Below are 24,324 nucleotides of genomic sequence, written 5' to 3'. Positions count from 1 at the left end.
CCACGGTGTATCATGGCTGCTGAGCCCTGATACCGTGGTCAGCGTATGTGTCTCTCCATCATCTGCAGCTATCTGCAGCTCTCCTCCCGTCCTCCTCCCCCCTCCCTTCCGCTCCCTGCCTGTCAGTTTACTAGCACTGCTCTGCTCTCCTCCCAGCTACTACAAAATTATGTGATCTTTACATCATCCCCTCTGTTAGATTACAAACTGTATCCTAGTGCCTGTGCTTTATTAAAAGAAAAGCCGATTTCTACCTGTTTTCACAGCGCCGCTCAGCTGTCACGTGACTCCCGGCTCTCTCCTCCTTTCCTCCCCACCTCCCCAGCTGACGTCAGAGGAAGTTATTGGCCCCGCTCCCTGGATGTCAGACAGGAAAAGGAGAGAGACGGGAGTCACGTGATCGCTAATGAGCTGTGAAAACAGGTAGAAATCTGTTTTTTTTTTAAATAAATCACAGGCACTAGGATACAGTTTGAGGGGATGATGTAAAGATCACATAGTGGCTTAACAACCACTTTAACTTGTAGACACACCTAAAAGCGCACTGATGTAGGACTAAAGCATTCTTCACGCTTGGCATGTTAGTGGTTGAGCCTGGGCAGGGGATTGAGGGCACCTCTTGACTGCAAAGCTGGTCATAAACTTCACAAGTCTGTGACAGTTTGGAAGCTTGCAACCACAACTGGTTCCTGGTTCCTAACACCTAACGGCTTGTTCATGCGATATGCATTGACCTGCAAATAAATGCAGAGAGGTCACCACTATAGCACTGCTAGAGCACATAGAAAACAATGGTTTTCTATGTGCCCTATTCACACCATAACACTGGTATGATGTGGGCTGTGTGTCTGCATTTTTTCCCACTGCACAGGACAGCACTGCTGTGCAGTGACCTGAAGGGGTTGATTTACTAAAACTGAAGACTGCAAAATCTGGGGCAGCTGTGCATGGTAGCCAATCAGCTTCCAACATTTTGTATAAATTAAGCTTTGACAAAAAAAAAAATTTAAATAAAAATAAAAACTGGAAGCTGACTGGTTTCTATCCAGAGCTGCACCAGATTTTGCACTCTCCAGTTTTAGTACATTAACCCCGAAGTGTCACTATTTGACACTTCAAATAAAATATATATTAAAAAAAACACAAAAAAAAAATAACACATAAGCAATGCGCATATCGCACAGCTTCCTGCCAGAACCAACACTGGAACTAGCCTGCGCCGTAAAGCATTGAGTGTTAACCACACAAGCTATTGTGAACCTAGCCTCGAAGGTCAAAAATAGTGGAGAAGACCGAAGTCATCTCAGTTCTACTCTTTTTTAAATTTTCACACTATTTTTTTTTCTGTTGCTACCAAGAAAAGCATGTGATCAAAAGCTGATTGCAAGCAGCAAGACTCCCAAGTGTATGTTCCTGCTTTAAAGCTTTTCAATGTTCACTTCTTCACAATTTCCATACTGGCATGTGCCCATATCTCAGTGAAGCTCCTTCCAACTCATGGGGGAGAGAAAAGCCTCAAAAGTGCCAACTTTCATTACTACAATTACCGCAAATTCAGCTCCTCCATACTGGTCTGAGATTGAGTGTTGAGGTCCTGAAAGCTGCTGCAGGTACAGTATGGAATTGATTTACTAAAATTGGACCACTCAGAATCTGGTGAAGCTGTACATGGTAGCCAATCAGCTTGTGTTGTTGTTCATTTAGGATTTGGCAATAAAACCTGGAAGCGATTTGGTTTCTATGCAGACCTGCACCAGATCTTTCACACTCCAGTTTTAGTAAATAACCCCCTATGTGTCTCTAAGTGCCTGCACAGCAACTTTTTGTTTTTTTAAGTGACAATGGCTTTGAGTGCCGGTTCACATTCTTGCGGCTGCGGCGATCGCATGTAATATCGGAGTGCACCGCTCCTTCATTACATGCGATCGGCTGTGCGGTGCGAATTCAGCCATACACTTTGTATGGCTAAATTCGCACTGCACCCGCGGCAAACACGCACATGACTATTTTTTTTCAGCCGCATCAGGATCGGATCGCACAGTGGTTCACACTTGTGCAATCCGATCCTGTGCGAACTGTAAAGATCGCACTGCGATATGCGATCAAACTGGGGGTGTCGTTAACATTTCATTGACACCCCCAGCTTATCGCATATGGCAGTGTGAACTGCCAGGGGTGCGTTTGCGATGCGGGAACAGGCAGCCTTCCCGCATCGCATAAGTGATAACCGGCACTAAATAAGAATTCCAGGTATAGATATCCAGCTTGGACCAATGTAACAATGTAATTCCAGGTATAGATATCCAGCTTGGACCAATGTAACAATGTAATTCCAGGTATAGATATCCAGCTTGGACCAATGTAACAATGTAATTCCAGGTATAGATATCCAGCTTGGACCAATGTAACAATGTATATATACCATAGCTGGCTGATGCCCCTTGAAGATGGAAATCACTGAAGTAGACCCACTCACTGATTGGCCGAGGTGAGACGTGTGATGCCACTGTCCTACCTCTCCACCTCCTCGAATTAGAGAATGCTTTGCATTCTATAAGATAATGCAAAGAATTCCCTGAATGGTGTCTGTGCCAACCTCCTGTGTTTACAATGCATCAGGCCAGATGCTTGGGGTGGGACCCAAAAACAAGTGGAGATCACTGGAGCAGCAGTGTCAACTTCAGGGATTTCCAGCCTTTCAGGGGCATCGACCAGGTATGGTATATACATAGTTACTTTGATCCAAGCTGGACCAGTGTAATTGTATATAAAATATATATATACCCGGAATTTTTCTTTAATGCCTAAGTGAAGTTTCCTTTTAAATAAACTAGACTCCAGGCGCATCAAAACAAAAAGGTGTACAAAGTCCAAGGACCCTTTCATACGAGATGGATTCCGTTCCGATCAGCGCGGGGGGGGGGGGGATCAGCTCACAGAACCCCTGCTGATTGGAGCAGAGCGAGCAGACAACACATGTGTGAGTGCTCAGTTTCTGCAGAGCCGACATAGACAGAGCCCGCTCTGCTCTATGGGCGGCTGAGAGTAAACAGGTTTCTCTGTCTGTTTATACCAGACTGCCCTCTGGACCATTCCGCCAAATCAAGAAAGGATGGATCCACTTCAAGTTTCTTTAGCGGACCTGATCGGACTCAGGAGGTAGGCTAGTGTAAAATGGACACAAGCCTGTCCATAGGGATGAATGGATCTTCCAATTAGGTCCGCCTGAAAAACTGACATGGAGAACTGATCTGATCGCCCAAGTGAAAGGTTGTTTTTATTAGAAAGATTGCCAGCATGCTGCAGAGAAGCACTTTTTTTGCGTTAGCAGTGGTCTCTCTGCAGAGGTCTGACACTTTCCCTGCTGAGTCAGACCTACAGCTCTCCCTTGCAATTAGAAAATCTTGTGCTCCCTGCAAATTGGAGAGCTCTAGGTCTATTTTAGCAGTGGCTGTGTCACACCTCTGCAGAGAGATCAATGCTTTCACGTAGAGAACAAAGGTCCAGCTCTGCAGCATGCTAGCAGGGATAGGCTTTTCTACTCAGGCTGTGACTGCTTTCTGAAGAAAACCTTTGCACATGTTTTGTGTTGATGCTTAGAATGCATTGCAATAATTTAAAAAGTTTGGGTTTATTTAGAGAACAATATCTCTGTGTGAAAAAAGACAACTGATAAAAAGGGGTAATAGTACCTTTTCAGCTTCCTTGTTTGACAGAACCTGAGGATAGACACGATTAAGCTGCAAAATAATCCTGTCCACAATCCGCTCAGTCAGTTGCCTGTTGCTCTTCAAAAATGGGGTGTCCTGATGTAGCCGGTCACAATATGAGATGTCTGAAAGTAAAATATTACATTGTGTATTAGTAGTCCAGTCTCCAGTTGTATTTTTTCTTCCAAAATGTAAATGAGCTGGAATTCTGAAATAGGCATTGTATATCGGGGGCATTTAAATATAATTGGGGGCATTTAAATATATCAAATGCACAGATGAAATACATAGATTTTCAAATGTTTTTAATACCAAAAACATTTTTTATTCTGTTTAAACAGGTTTGTGATCCAGGTAGTATTGGGAAAAGATCTTCTTTGTCTGCCAGGGATGGAGTCCAGAACCATGGTCAGGTCTCTAAAAAAAAAACATGCTGTGCTGACTGTTTACAAAATCTGGACCGAGGACTGGAGATTTCATCCCACCCAAATCTCTTAGAAATCTCTGGGCTCCAGGTCCCAAAACTGATTTTTCTAAACAAAAGTAAGTGAAAAGCCAGTTTCCTCCTAATTAAGTGTAGCACCCTACAGGTAGGTGCTAGGTAAAAGTATAGTGGGCCTTGTCTGTAACAGCAGGGCCATGATTTTCAGTAGGTTGTCATGGTTCCCAGGTGTGTCTGCTGAGAGGGGAGTCTCCCCATTTGCTCTATGAGAGGATTCTCATTGGGCAGTGGAGGAACCCCAATCAGAGACACATTCAGGCCTCTATCTACCCCAGAAGGCAGATTCTGCCGCAGAGGATTCTGGGAGTGGGTTTAAGTTTGAAGGGAGTGCATGATTCAGCGTCTTTGGCAGGAAGCAGAGTCCCAGGAAGGGAGAGTACGGCTGTCTCTCCTCCTGTCAGAAGGATCGGGTGTCTCGGGTGGCCGCCTGAGAATCCAGAGAGTGCTGAGCTGCAGAGAGGATCCAGTGTGCCGAGAACCAGCGGAGAGAGAGAGGGGTCCAGTTCCAGGAAAGCCTTCCAAGGTCGTGAGAACTGTGGACTGCCCTTGGGGGTCTGCCTAGAGTCAGAGGGGACCACTCCGGAGAAGGTTCTAGGGATCCAGAAGTCAGCTAGCTGTTAAAGTGGGTGCCTGGTCAGAGAACCCTGAAGTATTAGAGGGGGTACCTAGGTAGAGGACCCTGAAGTGTTAGAGGGGGTACCTAGGTAGAGGACCCTGAAGTGTTAAAGGGGGCGCCTGTAGTTGGGCCCTGAAGAGTCAGTGTACAGTGTGAAGTGTACAAAAGTTAAGAGTTGCAGCAGCACAAGTATTTACAAGGAGCTACCTCAGTCACTGCAGGGCTGGAGGGAGCTGTTCAGTGACTTTTGAGCTAAAGCAGTGTCAGGAGTCAAGTGTTCTACAGTCCGATCTTCTGAGTTAACAGTCAAGTTAAAGTCGAAGTTCATTTTCACAGTAACTGTAAACGCCAGGAAGCATTGGCTGGCATTCAGCTGGCATCAAGACAGCGCTAACAGGCATTTTTCTGTATAGTGTACCAGTCAAACCTAGTTGAGCCAGAGGAGTATCCCACTCATTCCCTTCTCCCATCCCCAAAATACAATAAACAAAACAAACCAAAGATGCCGGAATGGTCATTGTCTCAGTTCTCACACCTGGGTTTACAACTCAAAATGTGTTGGAAGTGTTACCGATAACGATGGCAGACCCACATCAGGCACAAGACCTGGAAATACTGCTACATAAGCAAACCCCCTGGAGATATTCAACCCACCTGGTTGAGAATCCTGGGACAACATCACCCTGGCGGGGCATTTCACTGCCACACAGCATAGTCCAATCTTTGGCCTCCAGTGCTGTTAAAGGGCACATGTGCTCAGACTACGGACAGTAAAATGATTACATATTCTGAACAAGCAGTAAACAAGCTTTAAGACTAGCAATCCTTGGCCTCTCTAGGTGATTGGAATGCTCAGCAATTCCTTCCTAAAGCCCCTTAAAGATCACAAAAAAAGATAAAAAGTCAGCTTAGAAACATCTGCTGTGTCTTTATATTAGAAAGCTGCCCAGATTCTACCAATATAGTAAATAATGAAGATTTCAGCAACTCTGTTGTGAACTTGTCAGCCTGTTTTGAAGAAGAATTATCCACAATATTTATTGCTACAGAGATAAATGAGGGCTTGTTTTAGGTGCAGTTTCAGCACCCTGGGAAGTCCTATGGGCAGATTCATCTACAGATTAAATGCCTCTGTTACCATTTACTGTACAAGTGCAATTAGACAGCTGTTCATTGGCTGCTTGCTACCTGATACACATATGACTATGAAACTGTCAGGCTCACCTTGGCCAACAACAGTAAAAGATGCACCGGCTGAATTTCACAGCTTCTCCTTCATAGACACTTCATAGACACTTTAAACCAGGGGTCCTCAAACTTTTTAAACAGGGGGCCAGTTCACGGTCCCTCAGACACTGTTGGGGGCCGGACAATAGTTTGAAAAGCAGAGACTGCCAGAGAGACCAGTGCACTTGCCTGCAGTGGCGGGCGGCTTCTCCTCAGTCCCCCGTGTCTCCTCGAGTCCTCCCGCCTCCTCCTTGGCCAATGGCATGGGTTTTCCTTTTGGGCAATCTGACTGGCCAGGAGGAGGATCCATGTGATTTTCATTCGCTATTGTCACACAAATGGGTTGGCTAGGGCGCAGTGCTCTGCGCCCCGGGTCCACCCTTTTCTGAAGCATATTTTACAGCTTCAGTGAGTGACCGACAGTCAGCCCTATGCCGATCCTGGCCAGCGGGCTGTGTTCAGGTCCCTGGCGGGCCGTAGTTTGAGGACCCCTGCTTTAAACTGTTGGCACACAGGTGAATTACCAGGGTGTGTGAACTGTCTCAATGGCCAAAAAATGTGCAATGCTGCTAGTGTATTAATCCAGACATCCCTGCCAGAGAGCACATTCAGGTTCCAACCTCTATTTCTCTACTACAAATAAAGTATTACAGCTTGGTAAAAACTGCTCCAGACTATGATTGGATAGTATAGGTACAGCAACATCCTGACGCCAAGCCCAGTACCTAGTGACCCCTGGGCCATTCTATTTCCCTGTTCAAATAAACCCACAGGCCACTCTAAAAGATCAAATCACACCTCATTTATTAAATGCAGCTAAATCACTAATACCTATTTTTATTGGAAACAGCAGACCATTTCTTCTATGAAACACTTCGCTATAATTTGGGCATGTTGGGTTGTTTCCAAAACCACTCTCCCCTATCAAGAAATCATGGCTTCTAAAACCTCCCAAACTTGGTAGGCCAAGCAGAACATTTGCAATTTTTTTAGGATAGTACTTTTTTTCCCCCTTTTTAAAATCAAGCCAAGACCAGACACCCAATATCCCTCCTTCTTTCCCCCTCCTCTATCCCCACCTTTCTATTATTCCTGTACCTTTTACCTACTCTCTTCTACCTTTCCACCACTCACCTGCAAGAAATATACACTGGTCATAGTAGCTTCTCAGACATTTGTTTCTTTTTATTGTTTCCGAATCAGAATCCATTCTTTTTGTGTTTCACGTTTTCTTTAGGTTCAGAGTCAGTAACCTATGATGTCTTGTCTACTGCTCCTGTTGAATGACTGTATGTATAACTTGTACAATGGAAACTGCCTTTTTGCTAATAAAGATTAATTAAAAAAGAAAATATCAAGGTTCCCTTTCAAATAAAATTTATGGATGATTTAAAATAAATTCATAACGGAGTTAAAGCCCAACTCTAGGCAAATAAAAAATCATCCCTAGGAGTGGGGCTGTGGTTGCACTGCAAGGCTTAATAGCCGTTTTGTCTAAGGGAGAGGAGAAACAAATTTTTTTTACCTAATCCTCCGCTCCTCCAGCAGGCGGTACTCCCTCATGATCACATGGTGGTCTATCCCTCGACGTCATCGCGTCCAGTGCAGGGCTATGGACCCTCCTCTCATCTTGATAATGTCAGGACCCTAGACAGTAGAGTGAGGGGGTGCAGGGACTGGTCTAGCTGTGGGAAGGAGCGGAGGATCTAGCTAGTAAATATCTCATTATGGTTTCCCTAGACCTAAACAAGCAATTAAACCTTTGAAGTGTGAGGTACAGGATGCTTTTTTTTTTTCTTATCTAGCTGGAGTTGGGCTTTAGGTGCTGCATTGACAAAAGCTTTGCTATGTTGTAGAAAAAACATGGACTTTCCTTAACCCAGGGCATGACGGAGTGATCAAAAAATGTTATTTGAAAACCATATGTCTTTTATGATTCATGTCTTTCAAAAGTAAAGCGAGAATGGGCCATGATACTAGAACTAAGCAAAAAAGAACACCAGATTAAAAATACTCTTTCAGTTCAAACTGATACATTCTATTTCTTAGTGACGTTTATCAGCTGTAGCGACTTAGCATTACTTGAAAGGGGCTAAATGCAAAGCTCGAAGATAATATCAGGTTCCTCAACACTCATAGAGCAACAGCAATTTGCCAATCCAGCATTACTTGGGGAGTACATACAGTGAAGCACAGTAAATATTTCATGTCAAATGACATTCTAAGTAAACAGTTGTTCCCAAATGCCAAGAAAGCATGGTTCATTCTGTACTAGAAGAATGCAAAAGTGGAGAATAAAGATTTATAAAAGGCAGCGGAGATATATAAAAGTATCAGCTTGGAGATGCATTTGATCCATCATTATCTTCCATTCTCTTTCAACAATCCCAAAAGGGAATATTTTCCTGTCATTGTTACTATATAAATCCATTCCCAATGCTCCTGAGAAATGACAGGAATCAATTACTCGGTTCTTTCACAATAATAGCACAACTTAATTTGTCTGTGTGTTAGCTAATGTGTTCTATTAAAGCAACCAGTCTTTTTAGAAAAGTTACAAAATCCGCAGGAGTAATAACTCTATGCACGCAACAGCGTTTGCTCTACAAAGCGTACAGAAAGCAATTAAACCCACCCAAATTAAGCAAATAACAGCATCAATATAACACATGTAAATACTTATACATATACTAGTGAAACAGAAGAAGATATAAATCGTATTTGTGCCTAAACCCAAGGCACACTGATATCCAGTGAAAAACAGTACCAATAAAAAGTCCTCTGTATCCTTCAAGCGGAACCACTCGCTCCTCCTGCTGTGATAGGTCAGTGCATCCCAAAAAGTGAATACTTTTATTAACGAAAACGTGACACCCTGCGTGGACAGTGAGTGTAAAAATCCCCACACACCAGACAGGGTTGATCCTCCTTACCATATGGCAATAGGATCAAAGGAAGCTTTAGTGGTCTCCTTGACCAGGATGTGATTTCTGGTCGGTCCTTCGATCCTCACAGTGGATGAGAATTGTAAAATGAATATGGGAGATGGGAAACAAAAACGGAGAGCGGACTCCACATAGCGTACAATTGTATGGCAGATTTTATTTAGAGCCCATGTATAAAACATTAAAAAAAACTCTCTCCCATGCAGACTTCCACACTGTACAGTGGGAGCAGTGTAAGCCAGACCAATCGAGTGGTGGCGTGCGTTCCACCTACATCAAAGTACGTCGCAACACGCATCCCAGCTTGACGCGTTTCGTCATCAACGCAACATCTTCAGAAGCTGAGGACGTCTTCTGAAGACATTACGTTGAGCCACAGCTCAGGTGGGAGAATCTGTCCACAGGACAACTATTAGTCGTGCACTCCACAAATCTGGCCTTAATGGAAGAGTGGCAAGACGAAAGCCATTGTTGAAAAAAAGCCATAAGAAGTCACGTTTGCAGTTTGCGAGAAGCCATGTGGGGGACACAGCAAACATGTGGAAGAAGGTGCTCTGGTCAGAGGAGACCAAAATTGAACTTTTTGGCCTATAAGTCAAATGCTATGTGTGGCGGAAAACTAACACTGTGCATCACCCTGAACACACCACCCCCACCGTGAAACATGGTGGTGGCAGCATCATGTTGAGGGGATGCTTTTCTTTAGCAGGGATTGGGAAGCTGTTCAGAGTTGATGGGAAGATGGATGGAGCCAAATATAGGGCAATCTTAGAAGAAAACCTGTTAAGAGTCTGAAAAAGACTTGGATCTGGGGCGGAGGTTCACCTTCCAGCAGGACAATGACCCTAAACATACAGCCAGAGCTACAATGGAATGGTTTGGATCAAAGCATATTCATGTGTTAGAATGGCCCAGTCAAAGTCCAGACCTAAATCCAATTGAGAATCTGTAAGACTTGAAAATTGCTGTTCACAGACGCTCTTCATCCAATCTGACAGAGCTTGAGCTATTTTGCAAAGAAGAATGGGCAACAATTTCACTCTCCAGATGTGCAAAGCTGGTAGAGACATCCCCAAAAAGACTTGCAGCTGTAATTGCAGAAAAAGGTGGTTCTACAAAGTATTTACCCAGGGGGGCTGAATACAAATGCACGCTTCACTTTTCACATATTTATTTGTAAAAAAAATTGAAAACCATTTATCATTTCCCTTCCACTTCACAATTATGTGCCACTATGTGTTGGTCTATCACATAAAATAAATTTACAGTTTTGGTTGTAACATGACAAAATGTTGAATATTTTAAATGGGTATGAATACTTTTTCAAGGCACTGCGTGTTTGACAATGGTATGGAGATGGTATTGCCTCCCTACCCAGCAGCACATACTCCCCACCTTTCTATCACTCCCCGATCACTATGGGAACGAGGAAGGAGGGCCTATGTAAGCTCCAAAACACTCTAGTTGAGCACATTCTCCCTGCCCACAGCGCTGGGCCAATCACAAACCACAGTATAGTCACATGCTCCTTTCTACCCAGACATATTGGGTATATTTTTTTTGCACATAACAGCTGAATAGAGAAAGAATGAAACTGGAATATGTGCTGCTGTAGAAGGATCATTAACCTCTTGCCGACCGCCCACTGTAGTATTACTGCGACAGGGCGGCTCGGCTGCGCAAAATCACATAGCGCTACGTGATTTTGTGCACGAGGTCTCGGCGGCGCGCACGCTCCAGCTGTTTGCCGCCGGCTTCCCATGATCGTCAGATAAACTGACAGAAGACCCGCTTGCTTATGTAAACAAAGTAGGCGGATCTTCTGTCAGAAAGGCAGGGAGAGATCAGGAGTTTCAGCTAAGCTGAAACTGCGAGCTCTCTGTGTCTGTCACAGATCTATTCCCCCACACAGTTAGTAAGCATATTTAGGCACACATTAACCCCTTTGATCCCCCCCCCCGTGTTAACCCCTTCCCTGCCCGTGTCATTTATACAGTAACAGTGCATAATATTTAGCACTGATTACTGTATTAATGTCACTGGTCCCCAAAAAGTGTCAAATATGTCAGTTGGGGTCTGATCTGCCCGCCACAATGTCACAGTCCCGCTAAAAATCGCTGATCGCCGCCATTACTAATAAAACAAAAAAAATAAATAAAAATTCCAAAAATCGATCCCGTAGTTTGTAAATGCTATAACTTTTGCGCAAACCTATTAAAATACGCTTTTTGGGATTTTACCAAAAATAATGTAGCAAAACTGATAAAAAAATTAGATTTTTTAAATTTTTTTATTGGGAATGTTTTTTTAGCAGAAAGTAAAAAATATGGTGTTTTTTCAAAATTGTCGCTCTTTTTTGTTTATAGCGCAAAATCTAAAAACCGCAGAGGTGATCAAATACTACCAAAAGAAAGCTTTATTTGTGGGGGAAAAGGACATCAATTGTGTTTGGGTACAGCGTCGCACGACCACGCAATTTTTCGTTAAAGTGCCGAATTGCAAAAAATGGCCTGGTCATTAAGGGGGTAAAACCTTCCAGAGCTGGAGTGGTTAAAGGGGACTTGTTGCTTTGACCTTCACTGGGCAGAGCACAGGTTTGCTTTAAGCTATACTCTGCACAGAAAAACTGTACACCTCAGATAAATGTTTTATTTTGGATATGGCAGGGAAGTGTAAGAACTTCTGCATGATTTTTATTGTTGTTTGTGTACATGTTGGGGAGATTTCATTTTGCAACCTGTTCTTAGTAAAGGCTTCAGACAATGTTTTATTGCTGCCCCCCTAACACTTAACTGAGGCCCATCTCTGTCCAGCGATGTCCACGAGTGTCTCAGCGTTCTGTTCTCCCTCCTGTTGGCTGCCGCTGCTGTCAAAGTCAGCTAGCCAATCAGGAGAGAGGGGGGTGGGGCCGGGTCAGGGCTCCGTGTCTGAATAAACTCAGGGAGCTATGGCTCGGCTCAGGTGCCCCCATAGCAAGCCGCTTGCTGTGGGGGCACTGAACAAAAGGGAGGGGCCAGGATCAGAGAACAGGAGGATCCAGGCTGCTCTGTGCAAATCCACTGCAACAGAGCAGGTAAGTGCCGGTTCACACTAGTACGACTTGTCAGGCGACTTGGTCAGCCTGACAAGTCGTGCACCATCGCGGTCCATTGTGTGGTACAGGAAAGGTTCTAATAGGAGCAACACAAGTCGCTCCGACTTAGAAAAAGGGTCCTGTACTACTTCGGGGCGACCTGGAGCGACTTGCATAGACATTCATTTTATGAAGTCCGTGCAAGTCGCGCCGATGTCGCGGTGCACGAGACTTCACAGGTCGCTCCCTAAGGGCTCTTTCACACGGGCGTTCCGTATGTCCGTTTTTCATCCCATCCATTTGCGGATGAAAAACGGACATAATGTATAACGTCTAATCATCTGCTGACATCCGTTTTTCGTCAATTCCGTTCAGTTCAGTTTTTTGGAACGGAAGAGAACCCTATTTTTTCTTCCGTTCAAAAAATGGAACGGACGCAAAAACGGATGTCAGTGGTGTCATCCGCTGACATCCGTATTTACATAGACATACATACGCAAACGGATGGGATGAAAAACGGACATACGGACCGGATGACACAAGTGTCATCCGTGTCCGTTGCAAAAAAAAAAAAGGACCTGAACGGCCAAAAAAAACTGAACGCCCGTGTGAAAGAGACCTTTGTCGGATCCCCATAGTGTGAACCGACACTAAGTATCAGAGATTTGTTATTTTTATTAGGGAAAAAAAAAAAACAAGACTTTACAATTGCTTTAAGAATGATCAAATCACAGTGGAAAAAGTGCAAAGTTTCGGAAATGCGCAGAACCCCACTTGTCAGCCACAGGCCTGATGAAGGGGTCCTATGTGGCTTTGAAATGTTGCACTTTTTCCACTGTGATCATTCTTTACCAAAACCTTTGGTCGTTATTTGAAGAACCGTGGTGTGCTGGCAAATATGTACACTGATCTGTGATGTTTCCAGTCTCCAGCTGGATGTGGCTGCAGCAACCACTACCCTAAGCCCATTCCAGGTACATGTGCAATGTATTGACATTACATCTCCAATGGTCAGTTACAGAAATAACTGTTCCAAAACTGTATCAAAAGCAAAAAAAATAGCTGCAGTTAGGCTTGTACAGTGTTTAATTCTTTTTTACTATCACATTAACCTAAAACATGTCCTGCACTCAGCCTGCCGTATTCACCTGCATAGCAGAACTCAGACTGGGAGAGGGAAGGGCAGAACTCTAGCCCCCACTATGGTTAAAACATGTAAAATAGTCAAAATGTCAGGAACCTGATAACAGTTGGGTAAAGCAGGGTAAAGCAGATCAGCTAATTTATCCAAGTACTGCTGCTCCTTCATTAACTAATCACAGGCTGGGTGGGTGCATGCAGGAAAAGATTAAATTATACATACAATCACCCCTGTAAACCAAAGCATTATGCGAAAAAAACTTCCAGAGGCAAATCTCTAAATCCTCGCTAGACTCCTACGCTAGTCATCTACAGTGCTATATTTTTCATCATCATCATAATTCATTTTCACACTGCTGCAGTGATAATCCACCCATAAAACAATAACCTGGACTATACAAAAACACTGTAAAAAAAAAAAAAAAAAAATCTATATAGAAACCCGCTCCTCAAATTGCCATAAAAGCAAAGAATCTGGTTTTGTCAGTTTTTGACTCTGTAGTCACAACCCGAGTAGAAAAGCCTGTCCCTGCCAGCATGCTGCAAAGATCCACCTCTGTTTTCTATGTGGAAGCGTTGATTTCTCCGCAGTGTGTATTTAAAACAGATACTTTACAAACCCAAACAAGCAACCTCCACTATTGTTTCCCTTTTGGTCTGGAAATATGGAATACTGTATATACAGAAAGTTGTTATATTTATTTGTTTAATGAATGCAAAAAAAAAAGTTGATCCTGCAGAGATTTTGTAACTTCCTGGGCATTTCTGCTGGTCTTTAAAGCGGAGTTCCACCCTGCTTATACATTTTTTTATAAAAATACCCCCGGGACAGTCAGGGCTAGTGCATTCCACAATGGCTAGCCTCTGATCTGTCCTGGGTTGCACTTACCTTTCAGAAGAAATACTTACCTTGAAAATGTCTTGTCCAGCGCTGCCATCTCAGGTGTGGGCAGCTTGAAGCCAGCGCGATCCTCTTCCGCGTCTTCTTCGGTCCTCTTCCTTCTTCTTCGGTCCCACGATGCACTGCACCGGCCCCGACGTCACTTCGCGCACCGGAACTGACGTCGGGGCCGGTGCAATGATTCCTGGGAGCGATGACGTTCAGCTCCCAGGAATCATTGCAAAAGCCAGGAAGTGACGAATCGCCGTGGCCGCCGAGGGGAGGAAGAAGGAAGTAAGGTGAGTATATTTTCTCTAAAAGTAAAAAAAAAAAAAAAAAATTGCGATTATCCATTTGTTTTTCAGGTGACCGGGAGCAAGAAGATGGAGGTAAGTATAAATTTCGGGTGGAACTCCGCTTTAATCAGTTATCAGATACAGAACAACCCCCTCTGCATTAGGAGAAGGATCAAGAAGAATGAGACAAAACAGAAAAATGTAATAGGCATTGCTTTGCGGCAAAAATCGCTGTAAAACAAATTGCGTGACTTTGAGGTCGCAAAAGTGTGAAGGGGGCCTTTAGTAATTTTAAATGCAGAGAGACCAGCGTGCCCCCTTTTCAATGCAGAGAGACCAGCGTGCTCCCTTTTCAATGCAGAGAGACCAGCGTGCCCCCTTTTCAATGCAGAGAGACCAGCGTGCCCCCTTTCAAAGCAGAGAGACCAGCGTGCCCCCTTTCAAAGCAGAGAGACCAGCGTGCCCCCTTAAAAACACTGACCAGTGTGCCCCCTTCAATGCAGAGACAAGCGTACATGCCCCCTTCAATGCAGTGACCAGCGTGCATGCCCCCTTCAATGCAGTGACCAGCGTGCATGCCCCCTTCAATGCAGTGACCAGCGTGCATGCCCCCTTCAATGCAGTGACCAGCGCGCATGCCCCCTTCAATGCAGTGACCAGCGTGCATGCCCCCTTCAATGCAGTGACCAGCAGTGAAAAAGCCCCATTGAACTCCATGCGTCCGGCACCCCTGCATGCAGATCAGGGGGCCGGACGCATGGATAGGGGGGGCGGTGACCCTGCGCCCCCAACACACTGGCCGCCACTGTACAGCACAGTGAATGTTGTCAACCTAAGTCAGTAAATACGTTATTGGTAGAATCACAAAATATTAAAAAAAAAAAAAGCCTAAAAATTAAAAACAAATGCAGCCGTCATATACTGTACAAAGCGTAGTAGGCTGCAATATATTACATTTTTGTTTTTTGGGTTATACAACCTTCAAGCATGAAAAACCTTATCTGAAGGGCCTTGTATATAAACACGTTTTCAGCAAGCTAAAAGGTAAGTATATTTTCAGTGATCACATACTGTAACCAACATCATTTTGTGCCAAAATTTTACCAAAGTGGTTCAGGAGCCACTGCTTTTAAAAGCTCACCCTACAGGGCTCCCCTGCTGATTTGGTGTCATAGTGGTCAGCACTAGTACTTTTCATATATGGACCAAATTTCGAACATCATGGTAGCCTATTGTGGTCATATGCCTGGTCACACTTTCCATATTCACTAATTTGCACACAAAAGTCCAAAACATGCACTTTCTATAACAAGGGTCTCCAAGCTGAGGCCCTTTGCTTGCTTTTAAATGACCCTTGGGGCAATATTTCACCCTCTGACACTAACAAAGGGGCACAATTACTCCTAATGACCCCAACGATGGGGCACAGTTCCTCCCAGTGGCACCAACGATGGAGCATAATTCTTCCTACCCAATGATGGGCCAAAATTCCTCTCACTGACACCAAAGATGGGGCACTGTTTATTCCTACCGATCCCAGGACATTTTCTACTTCCTATGGCCCCAGTCTGGCCCCCAAAAGTCTGAAATTGACCCTTTGTTCAGAAAGTTTGGAGTCCCCTGTTCTATAGTGTAGTAGAAGTTGCCAAATTATGAATTTCCCAAAATAGCTGCAATTTTACCTGTAATTTTTAGAATACAGTAAATCAAGAGTTTGTGAAATCCCAGGAGCTAGGCAAACACAGCACATGAAGTTATATTTTGTGTTCCTACCATGGCCAATAGAGAAGATCTTACTTTGACTGTAAAAGATAACCAATCCCAAGAAAAAAATAAATATTGCCGCTTATCCTTGATGCGACCATGACATCTAATTTTCATTTTTCTTGAACAGCGGAGCCCAGAATCTAAAAATAGATTAAACTGTTGAGCCCAGGATTTTTGTTCAGATGCTGGAGGTCATTTTGTAGGGCTCTGGCAGTGCTCATCCTGTTCCTTCTTGCACAAAGGAACAGATACTGGTCCTGCTGATGGGTTAAGGACCTTCTACGGCCCTGTCCTGCTCTCCTAGAGTAACTGCCTGCCTCCTGAAATCTCCTCCATGCTCTCTCTTGAGACTGTGCTGGGAGACACAGCAAACCTTCTGGCAATGGCACATATTGATGTGCCATCCTGGAGGAGTTGGACTGCCTGTGCAACCTCTATAGGGTCCAGGTATTGCCTCATGCTATCAGTAGTGACACTGACCCTAGCCAACTGCAAAACTAGTGAAAAACAGTCAGAAAACATGAGTAGGGAAAAAAAGTGTCGTTGTAAAACGATTCGAGTTTTGGAGGTCGTGTCATTGTTGCCGATCTAGTGCACCTGTTGTTAAATTCATTAACAACAAAGCAGCTGAAACTGATTAACAACCCCTCCTACTACTTAACTGACCAGATCAATACCCCAGGAGTTTAACTGACTTGATGCCATACTCTTCAATTTTTTTGAGCAGTGTAGTTAATGTTTCTCACTTAACCTGTCAGTGGTCATAAAGTTATGGTTGATCTGTGTATACATACATACAAAATGCTTCCTATGCACTGTTTGTGCCCTATTGCCTAGAGATCCATAGTGAAGAACAGGGCACACTACATTCCTTCTATAGAATACAGGCCTCTAACATACTTTATTGTACTTAGATTGCTCCTGCAGTGGCATGCCCTTGTTCTTGTGTATGTGTGCCCTTGTATAAAAGCACCATGGGCAGGTGTTGGTATTATTATAGGAGAATGTTCTAGGCACAGGCTGGTGTGCAGGTGCCAACAATTAAAAAAATAATTTTCAAGGATGCTCTTAGAGAACTCAACCTGCTCCTGATTTTGAAGAACTTTTCATAGACTTACTAAAATGAAATAACTTGATACATGTTTAACGTGATGAGAAGCATTAATGCATAGTGTTAACATTTCACTTAAAGCCTCCTGTTCACACCTGTGATTGCAATTTGATAGTTTAAAACTGCATAATAAGTTGCACCCTATTGTCCGCAATGGAAGTGGTCAAACTAGTGTGACTCCGACGGAGCTGCACTGATTCTGAAAGTAGTCCCTGCACTACTTTTTGCAAGTTTAGGTGCAACTTGGATAGATATCGGCACAGATGTTTTCCAAGTCATATCTGACATGCGACTGTGAAATTGTGCGACTTCACTTTAATTCAATGTTGGATTCAGTGTGACCGAAGCCTTAGGCTGCAATTTGCTATTATGAGTGATGTCATAACATACCTCCCAACTTTCTGAGATGGGTACAAGGGACACCTATAAGCAAAAGTATGGAGGCATAGGACACCCCCCCCCCCCATCACACCCCCTTAAAAAGGTGCAAAAATGATTACTTAAACCCACAAGTGTTTTTTTAACCACTACAATTCCTTTATATTGGTTTATGAGATTTTAGCAATTTAGAAATTGGATGAAATGGCTTAGCACTGGGAAACACTTTTTGAAAGTGCATTTTAAAAACAACTAGATCAGACCAAATTGAGGGACAAATGAAGAGGAAGGAATGACAGAGGGACTTTGTTCCAAACCAGAGACAGTCCCTCGAAATCAGGGACAGTTGGCTGCTATGGTTATACTACGCCAGCTAAAGAAGTTGGCCGAAGACCAGTGCACAGCGCTTGCAAGGACAGGGAACTTTGGAAGAAAGGTAAGTTTTAGCTCCCTTTAGTTCCTCCTTAAGGCCTTGCCAACACACATTATGCATGTATGGTTCATTATTGTCAATATTAAGAAGTCAGTTCTAGGTAGGAGGAGTTCTGATCCAAGTCTGAACCCACCCGAGCTATCCAGCTGGAAGCTGTCACCGCACAAAGCCAATCATAGGCGGCCAAGGCATTCGCTCTTGCACATATACACACCCCCGTATACATGTGACTGCAGGGCAGGGAATGCCTTGGCTGCTTTTGATTGGCTTTGCACCGTAACAGTTTCCTGATGGATAGCTCAAGTGGGTTTAGACTGGCATCAGAGAGAAGTTCCTAGCCCTAAGCAGTGATATGCAACTAATGCTGGAACAAGATGTAGACAGGAGTGGCTAAACAGGTGGGAGATCGGCAGCACTGAGATGCAAAAAATGGGTAAAAAATAGGTAAAAAAACAACATTTTTTTTTTTTTAATTTACAATACACAGTGCTTAAACAAACAGGCCCTGACCGCAGTGCTTTCCCCCTCCTGGAAGAGGCGCCGGTGAGGGACACAGACATCTGACTCAGGTGGGTGAAAAACTGCTTTCAAAGATTTTTTTTATTTGGAAGAAAGGTTAAGAATGGGTGGGAGTGTAGTTGGGTGGTAGACAAATTTTATTTGGAGATGAACTCTAAAGTATCACTATAGGCAAAATGTTTTTCATTTTTTTTTTAGAGTATGAGAGGGTTATAACCCGTCAAGTTTTTTTGCCATCCGTGTCCCTTTGGGGAGATTTCCCTTCAATTCCTGTCCCATAGCCAAACATGAAGGTAGAGAAAATCCCTCCAGAGTGAGGGAATCCCTTGTTGTCCCCACTGGAAGATTCCCCATCTATTACTGTTCTGGTGACAAGCATGAAAAGAACAAAAGTTGGCCGCACTCCAATGGCCAAGGAAATCCATATCAAAAAGGTATTACAGTTACCAGATTAAAGGATGACAGCAGTTGTTAACGCGTTTCCCATAGAATGCGCTTAGTCATTTGTTTTAGTTTCGTTTTACTAAGTGCATTCTGCATGAAAAGCATTAGCAACTGCTGTCATCCTGTAGTCTGGAAGCTGTGAGGTCTTTGTAATATGGATTTTACATAATAAAATTTGGATTTTCCTGACAATTAGGGTCCTTTCACACGGGTGATCCGATCCGATCCACCTGTCAGTTTTTCAAGTGGACCGGATGCTCCATGCACCCCTATGGGCAGCGGATGTCAGCGGAGACATGTCCGCTGACACTCACTGCTATCTGTCTGTGAAATCCAGACGGATGGAAACCCTATTTTCCATCTGTCTGGCAGATTGGATCAGATAGGAACGGACAGGCGGTCCATTCTCATCTGATCTCCCCATAGAGGACAGCAGGGATCTGACAGCTCCATCTCTGCACACAGAGCAGAGACGGAGCTGTCATCCGCCTGCTCTGCAGGGATCGGCGGATCGATCCCCCGCTGAGCAGAATGGACCGTGTCGGAGCTTGCGCCATGTGAAAGGACCCTTAGAGTGTGGTCAACCTTTGTTCTTTGAATGCTTGGATTGTTACGATCACAGATCAGACCGGTGCCTAATCACACAATAGAGGGGCTAATGAATGGGGAGTCCACCTGGATCGGTGCTTGCCTTTCATGTGTTCTTGTGACAACCCAAAATTTGGGATTTTCTTTTACTTTCACTTTTAATTAGAACGATAAAAAATGACAAAAAAAAAAAAAAAAAAAAGGAGGGTGAATCTCCCTAACAGAGGCACAGACAGCAATAAAAAAACTGTCAGATGTTCTAATCCTTCTTCACTCTATCCGGAAAAGAAAAAAAAAGTTTTGCCTTTAGTAGTACTTTAAGTTATTATGTCAGTTATTATGTCATAAAGTCATTTTTGTGATTTTTATGTTTGTTTGCTACATTTTTATCGTAATAAAACAGAGACTTTTAGATTAGCCATCAGTAAAAGCAAACACACACTGTGCTATTACTCTGCCTCCTTTCTTATCAACTGTTGAGTTATGAGATCAGCTATACAAGGAGGAAAAGGTTTTCAGTAAAGCCAAGTAAACACTGATGGTTGAACGAAAAAAACTGACAGATCACCGTATCAATAAAAGCAATATTGGTGCGGCGATTTCCCCTGCAGTTCTATTGAATTCTGACAGAATTAACAGATCAACGCTTATAGCCATTGGCTGCAAGTGCCAATTTTTATAGCAATTCTCTTCGACAAAAAGGCAGTCGCTAGACCGGCTGCTGTCAGAGAGACAGCTGTACACACTAACGAAAAGTTACCAAAACCAGCTTATAGCTGCGACGGCGAGGTCTGATGGAAGTGGGGACAGGATACCCGTCAAAAAATAAAGGGTACCCGCTCCCCCAAAAGGCACTAAATGTGGCACCGGAGGAGAAGGTTGGAATCAGATAAGCAGAGGTACTACTTTTGGGTGGAACTCTGCTTTAAGGCAAGTCCTATATGATTTATTTATTTTTGTTCAACCAGCAGGTTGAACGAAAAAAAGAAAAGGGGCGATTGATTCCCCCATCCACGCATTCGAGGTGGATGGGGGAATACTTCCCATTGTGGTATTAAAATTCTGACAGTGGGGAGCCTTCCCTGCCTTCAAAATAGAATGATCAGTGTTGCCAGCTATAGCCAGCAGCACTTATCGTTTGGGAAAGACTTGACAGGCTGGTTGTATAAAAGTCAATCGATAGATTAAGTTGTGTACAACCAGCCTGCCCATACATAGATCTAAACTTGGCCAGGTACTGCTGAACCCGCCCGAATTTCGATCAATGTACAGCCAGCTTAAAACAGGGCATAGATGATTCATTTGAAGCTTTACCTCATTTACTAAGTCCTGGAGCAACTGTACTTGTAGGGTGAAACTGCACTTCGCACAGTGCACAGTCTATTTGCCTTTAGTAAATCAACCCCATATAGTATGCAGTTTGCAGGTGCAGCTGCCCTCATTTCCTTTAGTACATTTAAATTTGGTAATGCTTCACTTTGTAAAGAACACCCAATCAGGTGCAATAAAAATACCCCAAAAAAAAAAAGATTTTTGCTTGCTCATGGTAGAATGAAATTAGCAGAACTTAACCACATTTACTAAGCTTTGCAGAAAATGTGTGCACCTGCAGTCTATTTGCATTTAGTAAATCCACTTCACATACTTCATCTTGTATAGCAGTGTGTACAGCAAGCATTAAGCCCATATAAATCATATGTTACCCAACGCAGTCCCAATGCATAGACAGGCACTCTGCCTTACATCCTATTGTTTCAGTTCACACCAACTGTCTGAAAAAAAAAAGTAGTACCAGTTGCATTCTTTTGCAGCACACTGTGATGCACTATACTGCAGCTCGTTGCACAGCATTGCAGTAAAGAAAGGAATGAAATGTAATTTTGCGTTGTTAAAAAAAAAAAAAAAACAGTGCGATGCGTTCCAACAATGCAATGCATCACCCCTGAACCATGCACACCAGCAAACATGCATTATACAGAGCATAACCTGCGCCCAGACGATGCATGGGTACTCTCAGCATGCTCCAAGCAGCTTTCTTTAACAATCTTCAGTTGCAGGGTGGAGTTTTAAACTCAGATCACATGGGAATGCTGGCTGTCAATAAACAAGCTGTTAGAAGGCTTTTAACAAGTGCAAAGGAATGCAGCTTGTTTATTGTCACTACTAGCATGCCTGGTATGATTTGTGTTTAAAGGGGAAGTCCACCCTTACACTAAAATCTCTACATCTACAATCTAACACTAATCTATCTAGCCCTGTAAAGAAGATATCAGAATACATACCTTTTTTGAAGCCAATCCGATCCGGTCTCCAGTGGCGGAAGCTCTGCAGAGGACACAGCCGACAATGGCTGTGAAATGAATGGGAAGTGACGTCACCCATAGAGTTACTATGGGGCTTCCGTTGTCAGCTGTCTCCTTTGCACCCACATCCACAGCGAAGCCTCTGCTAACAGCTCAGAGTGGGACCAGATCGATTATAGCGATGTATAGCGATTTCTTCATTACATGGTTAGATAGGTTAGTCTTAAGCCCCGTACACACGATCAGATTATCGAACGATCTGTCGTCCGTTTTTTGTGGCATGCTAGTCTGATGTGAAAAGTGAAGAGGTTATTTTCGAATTCGAATTTTGCCGTACAACAGAATTCTACTTCAGAATTGATGTCTTGTGTTGGATTGCTCTGTATGTGTTCTTTCGTCTCTGAGCATGCCTAGTCTTGCTCTTAAGATTTTTTTTTCCGTCGAAAACTGTACTAATAAGAAGAAAATCAGACGTTGTGTTGACGGACGATAAAAATTATATAACCTGCACATCAGGATTTTGTCGGCCGAAAAGTCGGAGTCGGTTGTCGAAAGCACCATACTAACAATCCGAAAATCGGCAGATCGGACGAAAGAAAATCTGAAGGGAAATTATTGTGTGTACGGGCCTTTAGATTGTGGATGTCTGTAGATGTGGACTAAACTTTTATCATCCCCAAACGCTCCACTTTAATCGTACATTAAGCCTGGAAGGTGGAATGCGTTAGCAGGCAGCCCAAGGGTGGAAGCTAGAAGCTAGAGTGTGTGCTTTTAATAGAGCTGTCAAACTGAGATGATTTCATTGGAGTTTGGCGCCTTTGTTTATTGCAGTGGCCTTCAGCAAGTCAGTATTTACAGCTGCATCTCATGAAATTAGAATATCATGAAAAAGTTAATTTATTTCAGTAATTAAATTCAAAAAGTGAAACTCATATTTTATATAGATGCATTACACACAGAGTGATATATTTCAAGCATTTCTTTATTTTAATATTAAAGATAATGGCTTACAGCTAGTGAAAACCCAACATTCAGTATCTCAGAAAATTTGAATATTGCATAAGACCAATAAAAAAAAAAAAAAAAATGTTGGCTTACTGAAAAGTATGTCCATGTACAGTATAGAATGTACTCAATACTTGGTTGGGATTCCTTTTTATATAAATTACTGCATCAATGCAGCATGGAGGGGGATCAGCCTGTGGCACTGCTAAGGTGTTATGTAAGCCCAGGTTTCTTTCATAGCGGCCTTCAGCTCATCTGCATTGTTGGGTTGGGTGTCTGATATCTTCCGCTTGGCAATACCCCACAGATTCTCTATGGGGTTTAGGTCAGGCGGGTTTGCTGGCCAATCAAGCACAGTGATACCATGATCATTAAACCAGGTATTGGTACTTTTGGCAGTGTGGGCAGGTGCCAAGTCCTGCTGGAAAATGAAATCCGCATCTCCATAAAGCTGGTCAGCAGAGGGAAGCAAGAAGCGGTCTAGAATTTCCTGGTTGAGGGCTGCACTGACTTTGGATTGATAAAACACAGTGGGCCAACACCTGCATATACAGTGGGGATCGAAAGTTTGGGCACCCCAGGTAAAAATTTGTATTAATGTGCATAAAGAAGCCAAGCAAAGATGGAAAAATCTCCAAAAGGCATCAAATTACAGATTAGACATTCTTATAATATGTCAACAAAAGTTAGATTTTATGTCAACAAAAGTTAGATTTTATGTCAACAAAAGTTAGATTTTATTTCCAACATTGACACTTTCAAAATAACAGAAAACAAAAAAATGGTGTCTGCAAAAGTTTGGCCGCCCTGCAGAGTTAATATCTCGTACTGCCCCCTTTGGCAAGTATCACAGCTTGTAAACGCTTTTTGTAGCCAACCAAGAGTCTTTCAATTCTTGTTTGAGGTATCTTTGCCCATTCTTCCTTACAAAAGTCTTCCAGTTCTTTGAGATTTCTGGGCTGTCTGTCACGCACTGCTCTTTTAAAGGTCTATCCATAGATTTCCAATTATGTTGAAGTCAGGAGATTGTGAAGGCCATGGCAAAACCTTCAGTTTACGCCTCTTGATGCAATCCCTCGTGGATTTCGAGGTGTGTTTAGGATCATTATCCATTTGTAGAAGCCATCCTCTCTTTAACTTCAGCTTTTTCACAGATGGCATCAAGTTACCATCCAAAATTTGCTGAAATTTTATTGAATCCATTTTTCCTTCTACTCGTGAGATGTTCCCTGTGCCACTGACTGCAATACAACCCCAAAGCATGATTGATCCACCCCTATGCTTAACAGTTGGACAGAGGTTCTTTTCATTCAATTCTGTGCCCATTCTTCTCCAAACGTACCTTTGCTCATTCCGGCCAAAAAGTTCAATTTTAACCTCATCGGTC

General features: G+C 43.3%; 1 protein-coding gene across 2 annotated transcripts in view; it reads right to left on the bottom strand.

Annotated features, from left to right (window-relative positions):
• Positions 1 to 24,324, bottom strand: part of CARD19 (caspase recruitment domain family member 19) — a 69,986-nt gene that overhangs the window by 20,977 nt on the left and 24,685 nt on the right. For both annotated transcript variants that reach the window (XM_082264873.1, XM_082264874.1), the window contains exon 2: positions 3,693 to 3,835. In XM_082264873.1, coding sequence (XP_082120999.1) covers positions 3,693 to 3,835 — 143 coding nt within the window. The remainder of the gene's footprint in view (positions 1 to 3,692; positions 3,836 to 24,324) is intronic.

The sequence above is a fragment of the Pelophylax lessonae genome (assembly GCF_965119305.1).
Source record: "Pelophylax lessonae genome assembly, chromosome: 8".
NCBI lineage: Eukaryota > Metazoa > Chordata > Amphibia > Anura > Ranidae > Pelophylax > Pelophylax lessonae.
The sequence above is the reverse complement of the archived record's forward strand: the minus strand, read 5'-3'. Positions and strand labels throughout refer to the sequence as shown.